Source organism: Emericellopsis atlantica (genome assembly GCF_019669845.1).
Source record: "Emericellopsis atlantica unplaced genomic scaffold F5Z01scaffold_4, whole genome shotgun sequence".
NCBI lineage: Eukaryota > Fungi > Ascomycota > Sordariomycetes > Hypocreales > Bionectriaceae > Emericellopsis > Emericellopsis atlantica.
This window is the reverse complement of record NW_025764706.1, coordinates 51,200-67,417: the sequence shown is the minus strand read 5'-3', so window position 1 is coordinate 67,417 and position 16,218 is coordinate 51,200. Positions and strand designations below refer to the sequence as shown.

The 16,218-nt window shown below is 56.2% G+C and overlaps 7 protein-coding genes across 7 annotated transcripts; 3 read left to right on the top strand and 4 right to left on the bottom strand.

The window, feature by feature from the left end:
* Nucleotides 1-2: 2 nt before the first annotated feature.
* F5Z01DRAFT_383382 (uncharacterized protein) lies at nucleotides 3-1,614 on the bottom strand. The gene is made up of 2 exons (XM_046259432.1): nucleotides 394-1,614; nucleotides 3-334 (listed from the first exon to the last, which is right to left on the bottom strand). The coding sequence occupies exons 1-2, from the start codon at nucleotides 1,430-1,432 to the stop codon at nucleotides 81-83; spliced, it is 1,293 nt and encodes a 430-aa protein (XP_046121276.1). The 5' UTR covers nucleotides 1,433-1,614; the 3' UTR covers nucleotides 3-80.
* Nucleotides 1,612-3,167, bottom strand: F5Z01DRAFT_383347 (putative DNA repair protein Nse1). Its single transcript, XM_046259431.1, has one exon. It carries the CDS (start codon nucleotides 2,782-2,784, stop codon nucleotides 1,792-1,794), a length of 993 nt encoding a protein of 330 aa, XP_046121275.1. The 5' UTR covers nucleotides 2,785-3,167; the 3' UTR covers nucleotides 1,612-1,791.
* Nucleotides 3,014-5,329, top strand: F5Z01DRAFT_645674 (transcription-silencing protein Clr2). Its single transcript, XM_046262856.1, has 2 exons — nucleotides 3,014-3,553; nucleotides 3,606-5,329. The coding sequence occupies exons 1-2, from the start codon at nucleotides 3,313-3,315 to the stop codon at nucleotides 5,126-5,128; spliced, it is 1,764 nt and encodes a 587-aa protein (XP_046121274.1). The 5' UTR covers nucleotides 3,014-3,312; the 3' UTR covers nucleotides 5,129-5,329.
* F5Z01DRAFT_645673 (uncharacterized protein) lies at nucleotides 5,330-5,983 on the top strand. The gene has a single exon (XM_046262855.1). It carries the CDS (start codon nucleotides 5,439-5,441, stop codon nucleotides 5,859-5,861), a length of 423 nt encoding a protein of 140 aa, XP_046121273.1. The 5' UTR covers nucleotides 5,330-5,438; the 3' UTR covers nucleotides 5,862-5,983.
* A 225-nt stretch (nucleotides 5,984-6,208) lies between these two features.
* Nucleotides 6,209-7,362, bottom strand: F5Z01DRAFT_633297 (uncharacterized protein; the record flags this gene model as incomplete). Its single annotated transcript, XM_046261939.1, has 2 exons — nucleotides 6,209-6,470; nucleotides 6,524-7,362. 2 exons carry the CDS (start codon nucleotides 7,360-7,362, stop codon nucleotides 6,209-6,211), a joined length of 1,101 nt encoding a protein of 366 aa, XP_046121272.1.
* A 2,515-nt stretch (nucleotides 7,363-9,877) lies between these two features.
* On the top strand, nucleotides 9,878-13,789 carry F5Z01DRAFT_701745 (F-box and WD domain protein). The gene is made up of 2 exons (XM_046266415.1): nucleotides 9,878-10,593; nucleotides 10,647-13,789. The coding sequence occupies exons 1-2, from the start codon at nucleotides 10,194-10,196 to the stop codon at nucleotides 13,646-13,648; spliced, it is 3,402 nt and encodes a 1,133-aa protein (XP_046121271.1). The 5' UTR covers nucleotides 9,878-10,193; the 3' UTR covers nucleotides 13,649-13,789.
* On the bottom strand, nucleotides 13,788-16,146 carry F5Z01DRAFT_383140 (uncharacterized protein). Its single transcript, XM_046259430.1, has 2 exons — nucleotides 15,714-16,146; nucleotides 13,788-15,635 (listed from the first exon to the last, which is right to left on the bottom strand). Exons 1-2 carry the CDS (start codon nucleotides 15,802-15,804, stop codon nucleotides 13,927-13,929), a joined length of 1,800 nt encoding a protein of 599 aa, XP_046121270.1. The 5' UTR covers nucleotides 15,805-16,146; the 3' UTR covers nucleotides 13,788-13,926.
* Between the last annotated feature and the right edge of the window lie 72 nt (nucleotides 16,147-16,218).

Below are 16,218 nucleotides of genomic sequence, written 5' to 3'. Positions count from 1 at the left end.
CATTCATCATGTCTACATTCATTAAACCGTAGAAACTAGTCCAAAAGATCATAAGGGTATCATCATATCATTCCGATGGTTCATTCATCCCGGCGCTGACGCGAGCTTGATGCCTCCTCGTGCTGAGTACGGCGGCGGACAGGCTCAGCGACGACCGGCTCTCTGTCCGTAACCAGAGGCATAGTCTCCGACCGCGGGGCAGGCAATTGGGGGTCGTCAGGGAGTTCTTCGATCCTGCTGCTGCCGTCGACGGGAGCCTCGCCTTCGGCTTTCTCCTTCAGGAGGCGCTCCTCGCGTCCTCGCTTGTAGCAATACCAGAGTACGAACATGAGCACTATAGAGGAGTTAGCATCACGGGCCTGCCAGTCAAGTCAGGGGCTGTTGGCCACTTACACATGAGCGCCACGCTCCAAAGCACATTGACTCCAATGAAGGCAGGCCATCTTGTCTTGAGCGCTGTGACAATGGCCCTCAGCATACCGACGAGTGCGCCGGGCTTTGTCGCCAGTTCGAGGATGTTCTGCGGCACGAGCATCTTCTTCGTCGCCTCCTTGAGGCCACCCTCGGCGTTGAACTGGACGCCTTGGCTCTTGGCAGCCGCGGCGAGGATCTCGGGGGCGAGGCTGTTGGTGAGCTTCTCAGGCAGCTGCGTGACCAGCTTCTGCAGTGATGAGGGCAGCTTCTCGAAGCCCTTGTTGATGGTGCCGTCGCGGTCACTGATGAGCTTCACAAGGTCGTCGTATGCCGTAGGTACGCCGTTCGCCAGGTCCTTGAAGATCTGCGTGAACCTGGCCAGCAGGTCGGCGTTATCGCCGGCGAGGACCTTGTTGTTCTTCGCCTTGAGATTGAGACGTTCGAGGACGCGGCCGAGGTCGTTGGCTTCCCTCTGCTCTTCTTCCTCGGAGAGGGAGGTGTCCCCAGGTGTGACAGCGGGTGAGGCGGCTGGGCTGGTCTTGTCATCGCCTGTCTTTGACTTGGCTTTGGAGAAGAGAACGGAGAGGCGGCCTGGCTTGAGTTCCTGGTGCTCCTTGTCTTTGTTGTTCTCTCTGTCTTTGGCCCTCTGCTCTTTCTCCTTCCGCTTCTGCTCCTCTCTCTCCTTCTTCTGGCGACTCTTGTTGATCTTGCGTGGGTCTAGCGACTTGGCATCGTCAGACTGCCATTCGAGATCAGGCACAGCGAGAGGCCGCTCCGGCAGCGCAGGTGGATCGCCATCCTCAGACAAGATCTCTTGGAGGAACCGTTCGTCTGAGCGGTCGAGGATAGGCGTAGCAGGGTCATGGGTGGGCCTCGAGCTGGAGCCGTTGTTGTTGAGGTCCACGGGGGTGGTCACATTGCTGTTGCGCTCCTCGAGGGCCCTTGTGGCTTCGTTCTCGCGTGCCTTCTTGGCATCCCTGTTCTTCTTGACTTTCTTGTAGGTGAAGTACTCGAGCATTGCGTTGACTTGTACGTTTGGCTCAGGATGAATAACAGTGAGAGGATGAGGAGAGCTGGCCAGGGGATGCAAGCGACTTTTTAGTTAAACGTTTAGCGCCCACTCCGTCGCCTTGTCTTGAGCTCTGGACGAATCACCAAGTTTCGCATGTGCTCATGAATGATCATTGCCCTGCTTTGTTGGCCGCGTGTGCACCGCCACACTTGGACCCTTGGTGATGTCATCAGCCACACCTTCTCCAACCTCGCAAATCTAGATGCACCTTCAAAGTTCTTTGGCGCCCAACTCTTCTTAGAGAATCTTGGCACAGCCACGCAGGAGGTCCATCCATCCATTCATTCATTGTGAAGCGCTGGTCTTTACGAATTATCGTCACTGTCGACCCCTTGGTCGTCCGAGTCGCCCTCGTTGGGCTGTGCGTGGCGCGTAGTCTCTTCGGCCGCATTGCTTCTCCTCGCGCCGCCCGCCGTCCGCCGTCTCTCGTGCGCGTCTGTCTTCGTAACCGCCCTCTCACCGACATAATTCTTGCCAGTCCACGCGCGCGCGCATTTGGGACAGTTATTGTTGCCTCTTGACCTCCAGAATGCGTCTTCGCAAATGTCGTGCAGCCGGAGGTTGCAAAGCGGCTCTGCGCATCGCAGCCCGTACGTGATGATCTCCTTGCAAGCCGCGCAGGTCTTGATAGGCTGCCATTCGTCCGGTTCGGCGTCTGGGCTGTTGAACTCCTCAATGAGCCAAGGACGCAGCTCCAAGAGCGCCCTTGGCGACAGGCTGTAGAAGCCCTCTCGACTCTTCTCCAGCCAGCCGCCGGCTGTCATGTTCGCCAGCACATCCTCCACCTCACTGTGCTTTAGTCCACGGTCTGTCGGCACCTGCGTGCTCTCCTCATCGTGTGCCTGACTTGGCCTCGACCGTGGCCTCGCCAACTTGATTGCTTGCATCTGTGTGATCGCCATGACCTCCATGCGTGGGCTGTTGTGGGACTCGAAGATGGCTACCAGCAGCCGCTTGATGAACGCGAGCTCATCGGCAGTGAAAGTTGTTGCCAGCTGTGTCTGTGGATCTGATGTGGTGTTGATGAGGGCATACAAATGTTCTTTTGTTTTTTGGTGCGTTGCTCTGCGGACCTCATAATCGAACAGTGAGACAGCTTGACGGGCCAAGTTGATGTATTCCTCAAAGATTTCCTCGGTGATTTCCTCCTCGTCGTGCTCTTGCGAGCCATCGTCGGCATTCCATATGGCGGCTAGAATGGGGCGAGCCTCGTCGTATGTCAGGGTCCCCCGAGCCATCAGTGCTTGGAGGAAAGCCTGGTTGCCAACTTTGTAGTTTGGACCTATGAGTCCTTCCATGATTCTCCCTAAAGTGAATCTCGTCCAATTGACTATAGTGAATAGTTGGGCGGAGTCTTCGAATCATACGCGTTTGCGAACTTGTCAAAATTGAAGTGACGATGGATGGATGAATGAATTGATACGCGTCGACCGCGTTGAGTGCCTGCAGTGTGCAGGAGTAACGGTTGACCAATCATTGAATTCTTGGTGGGTCCCGCATCGACCTCCAAACATCGAACAAAGTGCTTTGCTCTTGTTCATGGTTCATCTGTTTGCGCGCCTCGTCAGTTGAGTGGTAGTCAAGCAGGATTGGTTGAGATCATTTCTTGTCCCAACCCTCATTTTGAGCTGCGGTCACTGTTTGCCAAATCAGCCCTCAGAAAACGCGTCAAGGGATCCCAGGGCTAGCTTGACAGCTCAAGACCACGCTCAGCTTTTTACGATTGTAGCCCCTACATCAGCCACTTTATCAGCAACGCGAGGCGAAAGTACCCTCTACCGGCGGATCGGAGTTGACTGCAGGTGGCGGGTGCTTGGACGGCCGCCATGGCGGACCAAAAAGAGTTCAACGTTATCCAGTTTGGTCGTAGCGATGGCGCGGATACAGGACCTGGGTACTGGCCTGCAACGCCCGCGCCGCCCAAGAAGGTCTCAGGGGCAGCAACAGACGCTGGACGACGGACAAAGCCATCAATGGCCAGACTGGCAGAGGATGACCCACGATTTGTCGAATGGAAAGTAAAGCTGGGGATTCTCCTGAAGCAGGAGTTATCGCCTAGCCCTCATGGTGAGATTTGGCCAGCGCACATTGCTCACCGCCCATATACTAATGCTCACAGAGGGGAATGCGTGGCTCGTCAACTTCCCTAGAGGATACTGGCTGTATGAGAAATCTAACAAGACTTGGGTCTCGGGCTATCCGATCAAGTCAAAGCTGTTCAGGACACCACAGGAATTCGCTTTCCATCTCATATGGCTTTCATCTACATCAAATGACTACAAAGACTGCTGTTGCCCGCATTGCAACTTCCAGAGCGCGCCCAAGCCTGTGGTCGTGGACTTGGACATGCCGAATCTGCCTCACGTGGAATCGCTGGCCAAGCCAGACAAGGTGCAGCCCAAGGCGACACATGTGCCGATACCCATCTCCGGGCAGACACAACAAGAAGCCACCGTTGCAAGGCCAGTTGCCGCCAAGCAAAGCGCCCTCGCGAGTCAAGCGCCCGCTCCGGTCCAGGTCCAGCCTCAAGTTCAGCACCAGCAGCAACTACACCTGCGGCCGCAGACACAATCTCCTATGCAAAGACAATCCCCGGCCCAAACACAATCGCAACATCAGGCTCCAGCCCAAAGCAATCCCCAACCACAAGCGCAACCACAAGCACAAGCTCAACAAGCAAACATTGTATGGAGCCTCAGGTCGCCACTTGTCTTCCGTGCCGGTGAGCTTGTGTGGTTCAACAACGGAGCGTCTTGGCGGTTGGGCATCATCGCGGCGTCAAGCCAGACGGCGCATGAGCTCTTGCCCATAGGACATGGCATGGTTCACCGCCCCAATGTGGTCAAGCCTCCCGAGGATATGCGGCCTTTCTATGCGTTCAGCGTGCCGTTTGTCACCATACCCGATCTCAAAGACAAGGTCTTTGACGACATCCCATGGGAGTCGACCTTCCATGCCCTCGGCAACGACACGGGCAAACGCGATGTCTTCGCGCTGGATGCGTCCAAGATGGCGGCGACCAAGATCGACTACTCGTATTCGACCTGGTCTCCCGTGTCACAAGACCAAAAGACCATCTTCTACTACGGCTGCTTCCTGGGAGCGGAGCGCATCGAGATTGGCGATGCCCTGCGCCTTCGGAAGCTGCCAGCCTCGCTTATGGCCGGCGAGACCGCGGTCATGGGGCTGCGGAACATCTTCGTGTCGGAAGAGCAGGGCGGCCTGCTGTTCCGCGGCCATCTCTACGTGCTCTGCAAGGATGCGTCCAAGAACATTGTCCCGCCAGAGCAGCTTCCCATCGCGCTGCGCGACGAACTGAAATGGAGGCAGTCGACCGCTTCGAAAAACAACACCTATCAGTACTCTCTGATCAAGGAGAATGTCATCCTGAACGAGAGGTCGATCAAGGGCCGCTTCTACCCGACGCATCGCCTGATGCCCATTCTGGACCCGGGGAGCTTCAACCAGATCGTGGCGTCGGGCCATGTGAACGAGCAGGTTATACCGCAACTGAACAACCGCATGGAGGCAGGCATGGGAAGATATATTGGCCGTAAGAGGAATCGCATCGATACACTGGGCCCCTGTGTGGCCCACGGGTCACGACTGGCGTTGGAAGGACATGTCAAGGAAGATATGTGAGGAAGGACTTAGTTTTATTGGATGTCACGGAGACATGGGCGCAATTATTATTCTCGCTACTGAACCTTGTAGTTAGCGGATCGAAGCTTTTGCACCAAGTAGGTAGTTCCCGTATGACTCCCTCCGAGGCGGCGTGAGCAAGGCTGAATGAAATATCTCGTCACGCTTATTCACTTGTTACGCGACGAACTATGCAACTCTATTTCAAATCAAGAATAAAAGGCCAGGACTCGCTCGCTTCATACCCCTAATCCTACTTCACGCATTGCCGTCCCCTTTGACAACGTGTATCGGCAACTCATCTAGCGCAATGAAACCTCATCAAAGAGTATCGCATTCTTCCGGCTCCAGAGCCCCAGCCCAGGATGAGTTCATCTCCTTCTATCTTCCCAACGCACCATATGGGGAGTTCTGCCAATGGTATCCCAGTCCCTTCAGCGTCTTCCCGGCCGAGATCGCCTCCTTGATAGGCCAGCCATGTGAACCCTCGGTTGTACATGATAGTATCACGTTCAACTGCGCCGAGCAGTTCATGATGTACTGCAAAGCAGGGCGGTTCCGTGACTTTGCACGCCAAGTTTGGTCAAAACGAAGGACTAAAGGCGAAGCTCCTCGCGACCGGGGACCGCGTGCTGGTCGAGGCATCAAGCAAGGATCGAGTGTGGGGGATCGGGTTCAAGGAGAAGCATGCCATGGGTCACCGTGCAGAATGGGGCGAAAACAGGCTTGGTGAGGCGCTCATGGTTGTTCGAGAACGTTTGAGATGGGAGGAGGAGGCGCAGATTCGGGAGAGGGCTGAGAGGGAGCCGTGGACAATCTACAACAATGCCTAAATACATGTCTACAACAATGCCCCAATACATGAAAATACATGAAATGGAACACTGAGCTTGCGGAGGCGGGAATTTGGTCCTGCTGAAATAGACGGCTGAGAGAACTTGCGGATACAGTGATCTTATATGATACATATGATACGTGGTGATGTATGTCAAAGTATATGAAGAAGGAGTAGTTGCTTGAAATGCGGTTCATCAAATAGGCGGCCGTCAGGTGCGTTGAGTCGTGAGCCCGGCCAAAAGATCAGGCACCTGTGCTCACATTGAGTGTAGCCAGGCGCGCCGCCAGCCTCTTCACAACTTCAGGATCAGGCTCGGGCTCAACCTTGCGCGGCTGTGCCCGTGGGCTTGCGTCCGACTTCTCCAGGCCACAGACCTTACACTTGGTCCCATCCTGAACATTTTCAGGATGCAAAGTCGTGCACTTGGCGCACTCGAAGCGCGGAATACTGTTGGGACCAAAGACATCGCCTGGGTACCCAAAGGGATACTTGTCTTTCTTGGGCCTGTTGTCATGGTTAGCTTCAGCTCGTGGCGGGGGGGTTCGTGGCCAACATACGGGTCGCGCGGACAGTCCGTGCAACGGACGTGGTCACAGCTTGCACACAACTTGCTTCCGGCGGCAAAGAGCGTCTGGCACTCGTGACATGTGCGCCGCACACGCTGGCGGGGTTTCTTGTAGACGAGATCGTACCCACCCTTCCTGGCTGGACGCGTGAGAAGCACTTCCCCCTCCTTCTCATCAATGTCCCAGTCAGGGGTGATGGGTGCGTTCTCCTTGTTGGCCTTGAGGATGGCCGCCTTCTTCTCGCGACTGGCGATGATCTCGGCCTCGGTGCGCTTCGGGGGGTAGCGCGCGCACTTTGTGCAACGGACGTGCTGACAGTTGGGGCATTCCTTGGCCGCCGAGAAGGAGGCGTTGCACTTGTGGCAGGTTCGACGAACGCGCATGCGGATGGGCTTGTCTGTCCGCAGCACGGTGTCGTTGGCCATGGACTTTTGCCATTCGGCCGGCTTGAGCTCGATACCGAAGCGCTCGCCCAGTTTCTTGGCTCGCTCCTCGAAGATCTCGGACTTGGACAGGCGTGAGACGCCCTGCATGGCCTCGTACCTGGCACGAGCCTCCTGCGCCTTGGTCAGAGCCGGAGCTGGCCTGCTCAAAGTGTTAGCAGAGCCGGTAGCAGCGCAAGTTCGGGAGGGTTTTGGTACGAACATTTTCTCAGGCAGCTCAGAGGCACCGCCCGTCTCGGAGGCTGGATCACGCTGCTCCCTCTGCTTTGTAGAGCTTTCACTGCGCCGGAGCACTGTTCGAGCCCTGGAGAATATATTGGTCAAACTCTTTCGTTGCGGTCTCTCGCCCTGGGGCGTACCACCCGGCGCATCTGGCTGAGAGCTCATGGTCGGGAAGCGTTTCCAGCACTAGGCTTGTCGTCAAAACGTCCGTCGTGTCGTCCAATTGGAGCAGCTGTTGAGCGCGCAGCGAGGTCTTTCGTCGGTCTCGGGGTGTCTCAGAGGGTCTCCCCAATGCTCAACTCGATCGTGGTTCGCGGCAATTCGAGGGGATGATAAGTTGAGGTCGATCGCGAAACACTGGGGTGTAGAGTGGTTTGCGCGAGAGGTTGAGCCCAAGGTCGGATGGTTTCGAGGGGTTCTTCTACCAGTTCACGAGAATCGAGGCCAAATAGATGTAAGTGGGAGGTGGGTGCGGAGAGATATAGGTACTTAGGTACGTACGTAGGTGAAGGGTTCTAGGCTCCGTGTCCGTGCCGCGTGGGCATCTTCAAGTCGCAGCGTCAGTACCCGCACCCGTGGACCTGTACTTGTACTGTACAGTGGGACAACGTCGGACCAGGTTCCCGGTTGCAACTTGCATATGCACGTACGTAGCTGGATTCCATGTACGCTTGTTTTTGCACGGACAGCACTGTGCTATCGGGACAGCATGTGCGTGCTCTGGCGGCGCACATGAAGGATGGATTGGACTCATTGGAGACTGAGTAGTACCTTGCTTGTACGTAGCCAAGACATCGGGTCCAGTCTATCGCGCCCGTAGTTTAGGCGGGCTCCAGTGCGGCGGACCCTCCAGTCACCTGCCAGTGCCACAGTGCCACTCCAGTCAGCTCAGCCTGTGCCAGCGGTGGGCTAAGGTACGTGGGGTCCAGCGCCTGGCGGCTTCTGATGTGGGTTACGGAGGGCGGTCGGTCCCGTCTTCTCGCCCCGTACTAGACTAGTCCAGTCATTTCTCTATCAACTTCACAAATCAGTCTTCACCAACAAGTCGCAGCGCTACAAGTGTGGGCACCGGAATCGAATCGTCCAAGGAGCCCAGAATGCACTCTGTACTGCAGGCAGCAGAAGGACTGGACCGGCCGCCACAAACTCCCGTCCGCAAACTCCGACTGTCTGGTCTGCTGGCCTGGCCGGACAGGATCCAGACAGCCAGACACCGCATGCAGCTGCTTGCCGCATGATGTATCACAAAGCCGGTCTCACAGACTCACAGTACGTACGTATGCGTGTTGACTCAGGCCAATGGTCGCAGTAGCTACCCAATCTGTTCACCAGGCTGCCTGGTTGCTGGCGGTTGCTGCTCACGGTAGCCAGTGAGACTTGCTCTGTCCTACCAAGCGAGTCTTCACGTCAATTATCCTAGAGACAAGGCTGGCAGCGGACAACGATGGCTATTTTCCCATCCAATGGACAGCTGCGTTGCAACTTACAATTGGGCTTTGACACTGGGCCTCGAATGTGGCCTCACCAACGTCACCCTACCGCGACTGGAAGTACCGGTACCGGTACAACGGGACGGCTGGGAAACAAAAAAAGGGGGGCGCTGCGGTTCCAACACATCGGGCTGGACCTGTGGGTGGCTTACGACCGACATCGTCGCACGGTACGTACTGTCGCAATGCCTCGCAAGAAAGGGCCTGAAAGTGTTCAAGCAGTCCGAGATTGTGACGGCATTTCGTTGCTTTGCATCACGGCTCAGACACGCGACACCCGTCTAGGCCAAGTGACAACTGAAGATGCATATCAGCAAGTCTAATAATAAGGTAACTATTGCAAAGCTGAGCTACGATTCTTGTGCAGAAGGACACAGCATTGCCAGGCAGATGTGGACATTTCGAGCTCCTGATCTTCGGGCAACAAACTTGCTGTTGAATTCATGTTGGCATCGATAGTGGCAGGCGTTACAGAGCAGAAGGAGACGCAAGAAGAGGGGGGGTCCCAGCAAACGACTTTCAAAAGATCCTCGCCATAGTTCGATCTTCATTCGCAGGAAATTCCTCTACGAGACGGTATCAGGGCAAGGATCAGTCATGCTGGCTGCCGGCTGCAGTCCAGTGCATCCACGGCGTCCGCCGTCCTGCAAGAGATATCCAATATTCGTGACACACTTGGGATCTTGCCGCATCATTTCTCTTCTTGCCTCATCGCTTTGCGAACCCCGCATCTGCCGTGCTTGGCTGCTCCGAGCCAGTGGGCTGGTTTCACGGCGTAAAGGGGTCTCCAGCAGATGTCACACGGAGCTCGTCAGATACATGTACTTTTCTTTCTGCCTTCAGCTCGGTTCTGGGTAGACATTCCACGGCTGAAGTTGACAGTGCCAATGAGATCTCTGTAGGGGCAGCATTTGCTCGCTCATTATTCTCATGGTACAGGCAGTCACAAATTGGTTCATACAGTGAACCGCTTTCGATCAGGAAGGGGGTATTGACTGCTGTTTATTTAGGTCTCGATCCAAACAGCATCTGCGTAGATCTCACTCAATGCGGAAAAATTACCTCATGCTACACATTCATACAAGCCATATGTCACAGCCTGTCAACAGAATAAGAACACTAATTACACAGCTTTATAATCTGGAGAGTTCTGACAGCGTAGAGCATCACGATACAGGGTAGCTAGCTCACAAACCAGGGCCGCGGGTCACTATCGATAAGTCAAGGTGGTTCCTGCCGCCACTGCGGCTAGCGTCCCGAGTCAACCAAGTCGTGACGACAGAACAGCGACGCGCATTTGCTTCTTGGAGAAAAGCTCTCAACTCCAGTCAACACCACATACATATCACAGCTCACAGCTCACGCAAACGCCCTGCAACCTCATCACTCGAACGAGCTGTCCTTTCCGACGAATCTCACTCCTACCCGCGACGCAACTATACCAGACTGTGCAAAGACCACGCGCACAGTCATCTTGACCTGAACCGCTCCTCCACTCTCGGCTACATGCAATACGAGCCCCTCGCCATATCAGAACAGCACCCAGAACCCGGAAAAACACTCGACTCCCCTATTTCCTCCCAACATGGCTCCCTTCAGCAATGCGACTTATCTCATCGAGACCGTCTCGACGGTCACAGCGGAAGTGCCTCGCCACACTCCGTGCGACGCGATCACCACGACGACCTCCCCGCGGGGTTTGACGCCGGACACCTCGACGAGCGATTGCGTGGCCTAAGCCTTGGTCATCCGCTTGCAGAAAGCGCTGTACTCCCGGGAAAACGCATTGCTGACTATGAAAACGCGGTTACCCCCCCTACACCCAAGCAGGGCCTCGGTTTCAAAGTCATCAAGCGCCGGAGTGACTCACATATCGAAGACATTCATATTGAGGACTTTCCCAACGGTATGTACGAGCGGATTCACAATAGTGGTGATGGTAGTTGACACGTGAAACAGAGGTCCTGACGCACATCCTGTCGCATCTCCATCCCGATTCCCATGCTGCCGTGTCACTCGTGTCCAAACGCTTCTATGCGCTCATAACAACACCACATGCGTGGCGCATGGCCTTCTTGCGATATTTCCCTGCGCACACCTTACTCAACACGAAAAGTGGCAAGGCAAACAGCGTCTGGTCAGAGTCGGTGACAGATGTCATCCGGTCCGAGACCCGCCACTTTACGCGCCTCACCCCCCTCGCTACCTGGAGGAGTGAATACCTGTTCAGGACTAGATTGATACGGAGTCTTGAGCGAGGTAAACCAGGGCATGGCATCGGATCATCAGGTCGCACGAGCCAGTCAGGCAAGAAGAACAGTGCTGTCTTGACCTACAACTCGAAGCTACCTTGGCTCATCACCAACATCCACGCTGTTTTCAACAATGGCAAGAAACCTCCTCGAGCTATCCAGGGCGCAGCCGCTCTGGGTGTTGGCACCATGAGTGACCCGACCAGCGGGAAAATTGAGAAATGGGGCCTCGAGGATCCTTTCTCCATCCTCCAGCTAGATGAGATTGCGCCCAACACCATCCCCTACGGCTTAGGAGATGGTCCAGCTGCGGTGCCCAATGTGATGGATGTCAGCCAGCCTTACGGCCTTTTGGCTGGAGAAGGGTTCCCAGGCGGGCGGGCCTACTTCCGGGCTGTGAACGAGAATCGAGGTCGCTACTTGGGCGCCGAGTCGGCCGTCGCGGACACATACCCCGATATCCCCAAGGTTCCCGAAATGTCGGATGCTGTCTCTGCCGTGTGGCTGGCCAAATCGTCTGCTGTCCCAGCGGCTACCTCTGCCATGGTTGGCATGTTGGTTGGCTCTACACTTGGCGTTATCACCGCATTTGCGCTTGGCTGGGACTCATCAGGTCCCAGGTTCGCCAGTGGAGACATGACTGCCACATGGGTGCTGAGCCCTGGTGTGCCAATCATCTCCATCAAGGTCGACGATCAGTACAATGCCAAGCGCAAGTCGAGTAACAGGGCGTGGGCAGTTGCACTCAACGCCCTGGGCGAAGTCTTCTATCTGACGGAGACACCCGCCCACAACCTAAGCAACGCCAAGGGGGAGGACGCGCGCAAAAACGCCTGGTACGCTGGTCGCACAGCATACTGGCATTTGCTCGAAGCAACCCGGCGCGTGGCTCGACCGGACGAACTGGACCAAAATGCCATCCGCGGCACCTACTCCCCTCGATCACCTGCTGATTTCATGAAGCTGAGTCAGGAGCAGATGGCCGCAGAAGCCCGCGAGGTCGAGAAATACTTGCATTACAAACCTTCCCATTTCGTCAATGTCTGCGAAGGCTGGGACATGCGGCGCAAGTTAGAAGTGGACTTCGCCAACGATGACGGAAAAGGCGCAGGCGAAGGCATCTTTGTGTTCGACTGCGGCTTGGCAGAAGGTCGCCCTGCCTGCGTGCACCGGTATCAGCGCACTTCTGCCCAGGGCCAGCAGGCAACGCCTGGTGCGTCTTCAAGTCCAACGCCGCCCTCTCTGTTTGGCCGTGTCGATGGGGAGGCAGCGGATTCCACATCGACCCCCGACGCCCAGAATCCCAAACCTCCTCCATCGACTCCCCTCAGCCCCGGCGTGGCTTCTCCAACAAGACAACACGAGTGGTGGTGCCATGCGCTCAAGTTCAAGACATCTCCTTCCACCGTCATCACGGCCACTGCGTTGGACTGCTCCACCCATGCCGTCACCAGGCTGACAGAGGATCCCCTTCATATGGCCGCCGAAGGCACTAGCAACGACGTTGAGATCCCCGGCCGGCGTGCGCGCTTCCTCGTGCTGGGCACCAAGTCTGGTACTGTCGTGGCCTGGAATGCGAGAGAGAGGCCCAGCAGCTCTGATATACTTCCTGTTCGCACCATTCAGACCGAATCGCCGCAAGTCTCCAGCGTCGCGGCCTCCTCTCTGTACATTGTTCATGGCGGAAGCGATGGCCTTGTCCAGGCATGGGACCCCCTGGCTTCCAACACGGAGGTGGTCAGAACACTGAATGCCAGATCGAATGGCCGCGTACCCCGTCACATGGTCACTATGAATCCAGCATTGACGGCGGAGCATTACTGTGCTGCCAGTGCCATCTACCTCGACCCGGACCCGACTGTCTTGCGCGGAATCGTGTCGTTTGGCGCATTCATGCGCTACTGGTCCTACAGCTCGACCCCTCATCATCCCGGTCGCAAGCGCCGTCTCCGGCACTCTGATATCCACGGCCGAATCGCTAGTCGTCGCCACGCAGGGACGAGCTCGAGGTACATTGCTGCAGAAGAGGCCGAGCTTCGTCGTGAGAATGAAGACCGAGAACGCGAAAAGGCACGACTGCGCAGTCGCTTTGGCGTTGGCGCGTTGGGCGATCTGACCGAGGAGGAGCAGCTGCTGTACGCGCAGATGGTGTCTGAAGAGGCGTTCGCTGTGGAGGAGCAACGGCGCACGAGCGACTCTGCCGAAGCCAGTATCGACTCTGCCTCGTCCTGGAGCGAGACGACGGCTGAGGTCGTCACCCCTGAAGCCAGCGTTGCGGGGCCTTCCGCCTCAGCGCCCATCGTTGAGGAAGATTCGGACTACGAGCAACAGATCCAGCAAGCGCTACGTCTGTCGCTGATGGAGGGCGTGAACGACGTGGCGGCACAGTCACCGCGTAGCCAGGGGCCAGGGGACTTTGAGTTTGCCGTCAAGTTACGACCTATGGGTGGCAAGAATCGCAAGACGTCACGCTCTGGTTCCAATGAGTCGCCTTCAGCGAGCCACACGCCTAGTATGCCATCTCTGGACAACCTGGCTCGGCCATCGACGCAGGAAGAGGAGGACCTTGCCCTGGCTCTCAGTTTGAGCATGGCTGGTCAGGATCCGTCTTCCTCGGCAGCAGTTGAGAACGGCCATGTTGAAGTTGAGGAATTTCCGACGTTAATGACCGAAGGGGTCGGCAAGGGCAAAGGTGTGAGCAGATGGTGATTGTCCCTTGAGTGCGCGACGTGTGTCTTTGCTTCTGGATTGCTTGATAATACCTTTTGTTCACTTCCCCGTGGGTACACGTATCCTACTAGACCTCTTTTGAGCTCCCTTGAAATATATTTGGTATTATTCTTTTATTAAGTCATGCATATTTTGACCTCTATCTGGTCTCTCGAATATTTGTCCTGCCACGAACGCCGAATGCCCGTTTATCCTGATGTGTGCGTGCGCGTATATCTGTCGTAACCCTTATCATAACGTCGTTAAATAATGACCCCTTATATCAGGAGCTCCAGAATGGCCAGTACTGTTATACCAGCTGAGATTCTGTGCGGTGACAAAGCACCCGCGCCATCGTCCTCATCGTCATCATCATCCTTGCTGCCTCCCGTCTTCTTCGGCCTGCTCTCGCCCTCAAAAGTGGCGACGACCTTGTCCGTCTCATCGCTGCTTGTGGACCGTTTGCCGCCTAGTGTCACGCTGGACATCCTCACGCCGTCTCGTCCCACCGTGAGCACCTCGCCCCCCATGGTGGTCGTGACATCCGCATCGTCCACGCTAAACGTCTTGCCGTTGATAAAGATGACATCGTCAGACCGCGAGACCGTCACGCCGCCGACGAAGGCATACAGTGTCTCACCCGATGTTGGCGCGAGCATAGTCGACTCCAGAGTCACGCCATCTGGGCCAATGGTCAGGGTGTCATCGTCAACCTGCGTCGTCATCTGCTCCGTGTCCGTTCCGTAGGTGATGGTGGTCGAGTGGATGACAAAGACAGTCGGCCCGATCGCTGTGACCCTCTCGCCGCCTGCGACTGCGATGCCGTCCTTGCTGTCCTTGATAGGCCAGGAGATGGCATCGTTGCCAAAGATGGCCACGCCCGGCGATATTGATACAGCTTCGTGGTTGATAACTGTACTCAGACCCTCCTCGGGGGCGGTCATTGTCGTCCCGTCGACCACAACCACACTCCCTGAGGCTGAAAAGGGTAATCCGTGCATCGTTGTACGTAGCTGAGGCGGAGGCGGGGGCTTGATGAGAGTCTGGCCCCCACCGACGACCGCCGTGGGCCCGATGGTGAAAGTCGCACCACCAACATGGACGGTTGTCGTCTGGCCTGGTCGTAGATTGGTGACTGTCTTTGTGCCTATCTGGACCTTGTCCGGCTCCGCTGTGACGATGACTTGTGACGGGCTCGTCGTCACTTGCGCCGGGGGGGCAAAGGGGTTGGGCTTGTGAGGATCGGACGGTGATGCTGTGATATGATGACCGATAGGGTCGAGGCCTGCACCATCGTTCCTGTGGGAGCGGCTGTAGCCTGGTTTGGGCCCCGGCGAGTACACCACCTGTGGATTCTTGTCGGTTGTGATAAACGTCACATACGGTATCGAGGGTGTTGGGAATTCCGGGTAGACAGGCTGTCCCGACTTGATGGAGGCGTGAATGCTGCTCACTTTGCCTTTGGTCGGGATAGAGCCAGTGATGCCCAGGTTATCGCAGTATGTCGGTAGGTCAGTGGTGGGGTAGGGAGGTGTGTAGTCCTGGGGCTGCCCGTAGTACGTCGTGGTCGTCGTGTAGAGGGTGGAGTAGATGGTCCAGTACTCGCCGAATGTGTAGTGTCTGCAGCTTGAGGATTCATCGCTAGGATCGGACCCGGCAGTCCTGGTTCTGGAGGAGATCTCGGTGTGGTTTAGTGAGCTTGGTGAGCTTGGTGGGCTTGGTGGGCTTGGTGGGCTTGGTGGACTGGGCGGTCTTGCGATATCTGTTGGAGCATGCCATGTCGTGACTAGTGGCGCATGGCTGGGATTCGATGTGGTGGCCACTATCAGCGTGGTCGTGGTCGCGGTCGCGACAGAGCTCTCAGAGTTAGAGAGAGCGGACTCGAATGTATTCGGACTCAAAGGATGGTTGTCGTCAGAGGGGGCGATCGAAGATGCATTGCTAAAACGAAACTCGGACCGTGGTCCAAGGCGTTGTTCCCGGATATCTACAGACGTGATGGTCAGCATTGCAAGCGAGAGACGAGTTCGGAGGCATCATATGCTCTATAGAGGGCTGGACGTACCAGATCGCACGGCTGCCAAAGCTGGAGCAGAAGACAGAAGAAGCAATGATGCGAGCGCGTAGCAGGCGCACTGTCCTGCGGTGAACCTCATCGCAGGGGTTAGTTAGGAAGACGGAAGCGACAGACTGTGGGTGAGTGAGCGAGGAGTAGAGAACGAGGAGGCTACGTTGCCAACGTCAAGCGACGGTTTGACTGCAACTGATTGACGCCTCGAGGGCGACACATGGACGGTGGAGAGAGAAAAGATTGGGTCATGACTGCCGGCCGAGATGATTTCAAGCGCAGATTAAATGTTCCGCACAGAACCTGGGGTTCAGAATCAAGATCAACAAAAGACATGCATGCCATTCGTGCGCTATGCTTCTTTGAGGAGGAGCCGGGCTGGGGTCCCTGGTTATCTTCAATTGAATTCTTGATGGAGTCGCTTTCTTTTGTCACTCTGTGACTTGACTGTTGCTCGTCGAGGCATGGCTGGCGAGAAGCATATCTTCAACTTGCAACAGCC

Bases quoted from the DNA above. Each gene is read 5' to 3' on its own strand.
- F5Z01DRAFT_383382 (XM_046259432.1), bottom strand. From the start codon at position 1,432: ATGCTCGAGTACTTCACCTACAAGAAAGTCAAGAAGAACAGGGATGCC. The intron at 335-393 runs GTAAGTGGCCAA...ACTCCTCTATAG, and splicing joins TTGGAGCGTGGCGCTCATGT to TGCTCATGTTCGTACTCTGG.
- F5Z01DRAFT_383347 (XM_046259431.1), bottom strand. From the start codon at position 2,784: ATGGAAGGACTCATAGGTCCAAACTACAAAGTTGGCAACCAGGCTTTC.
- F5Z01DRAFT_645674 (XM_046262856.1), top strand. From the start codon at position 3,313: ATGGCGGACCAAAAAGAGTTCAACGTTATCCAGTTTGGTCGTAGCGAT. The intron at 3,554-3,605 runs GTGAGATTTGGC...TAATGCTCACAG, and splicing joins GTTATCGCCTAGCCCTCATG to AGGGGAATGCGTGGCTCGTC.
- F5Z01DRAFT_645673 (XM_046262855.1), top strand. From the start codon at position 5,439: ATGAAACCTCATCAAAGAGTATCGCATTCTTCCGGCTCCAGAGCCCCA.
- F5Z01DRAFT_701745 (XM_046266415.1), top strand. From the start codon at position 10,194: ATGCAATACGAGCCCCTCGCCATATCAGAACAGCACCCAGAACCCGGA. The intron at 10,594-10,646 runs GTATGTACGAGC...CACGTGAAACAG, and splicing joins TATTGAGGACTTTCCCAACG to AGGTCCTGACGCACATCCTG.
- F5Z01DRAFT_383140 (XM_046259430.1), bottom strand. From the start codon at position 15,804: ATGAGGTTCACCGCAGGACAGTGCGCCTGCTACGCGCTCGCATCATTG. The intron at 15,636-15,713 runs GTACGTCCAGCC...TCACGTCTGTAG, and splicing joins TTTGGCAGCCGTGCGATCTG to ATATCCGGGAACAACGCCTT.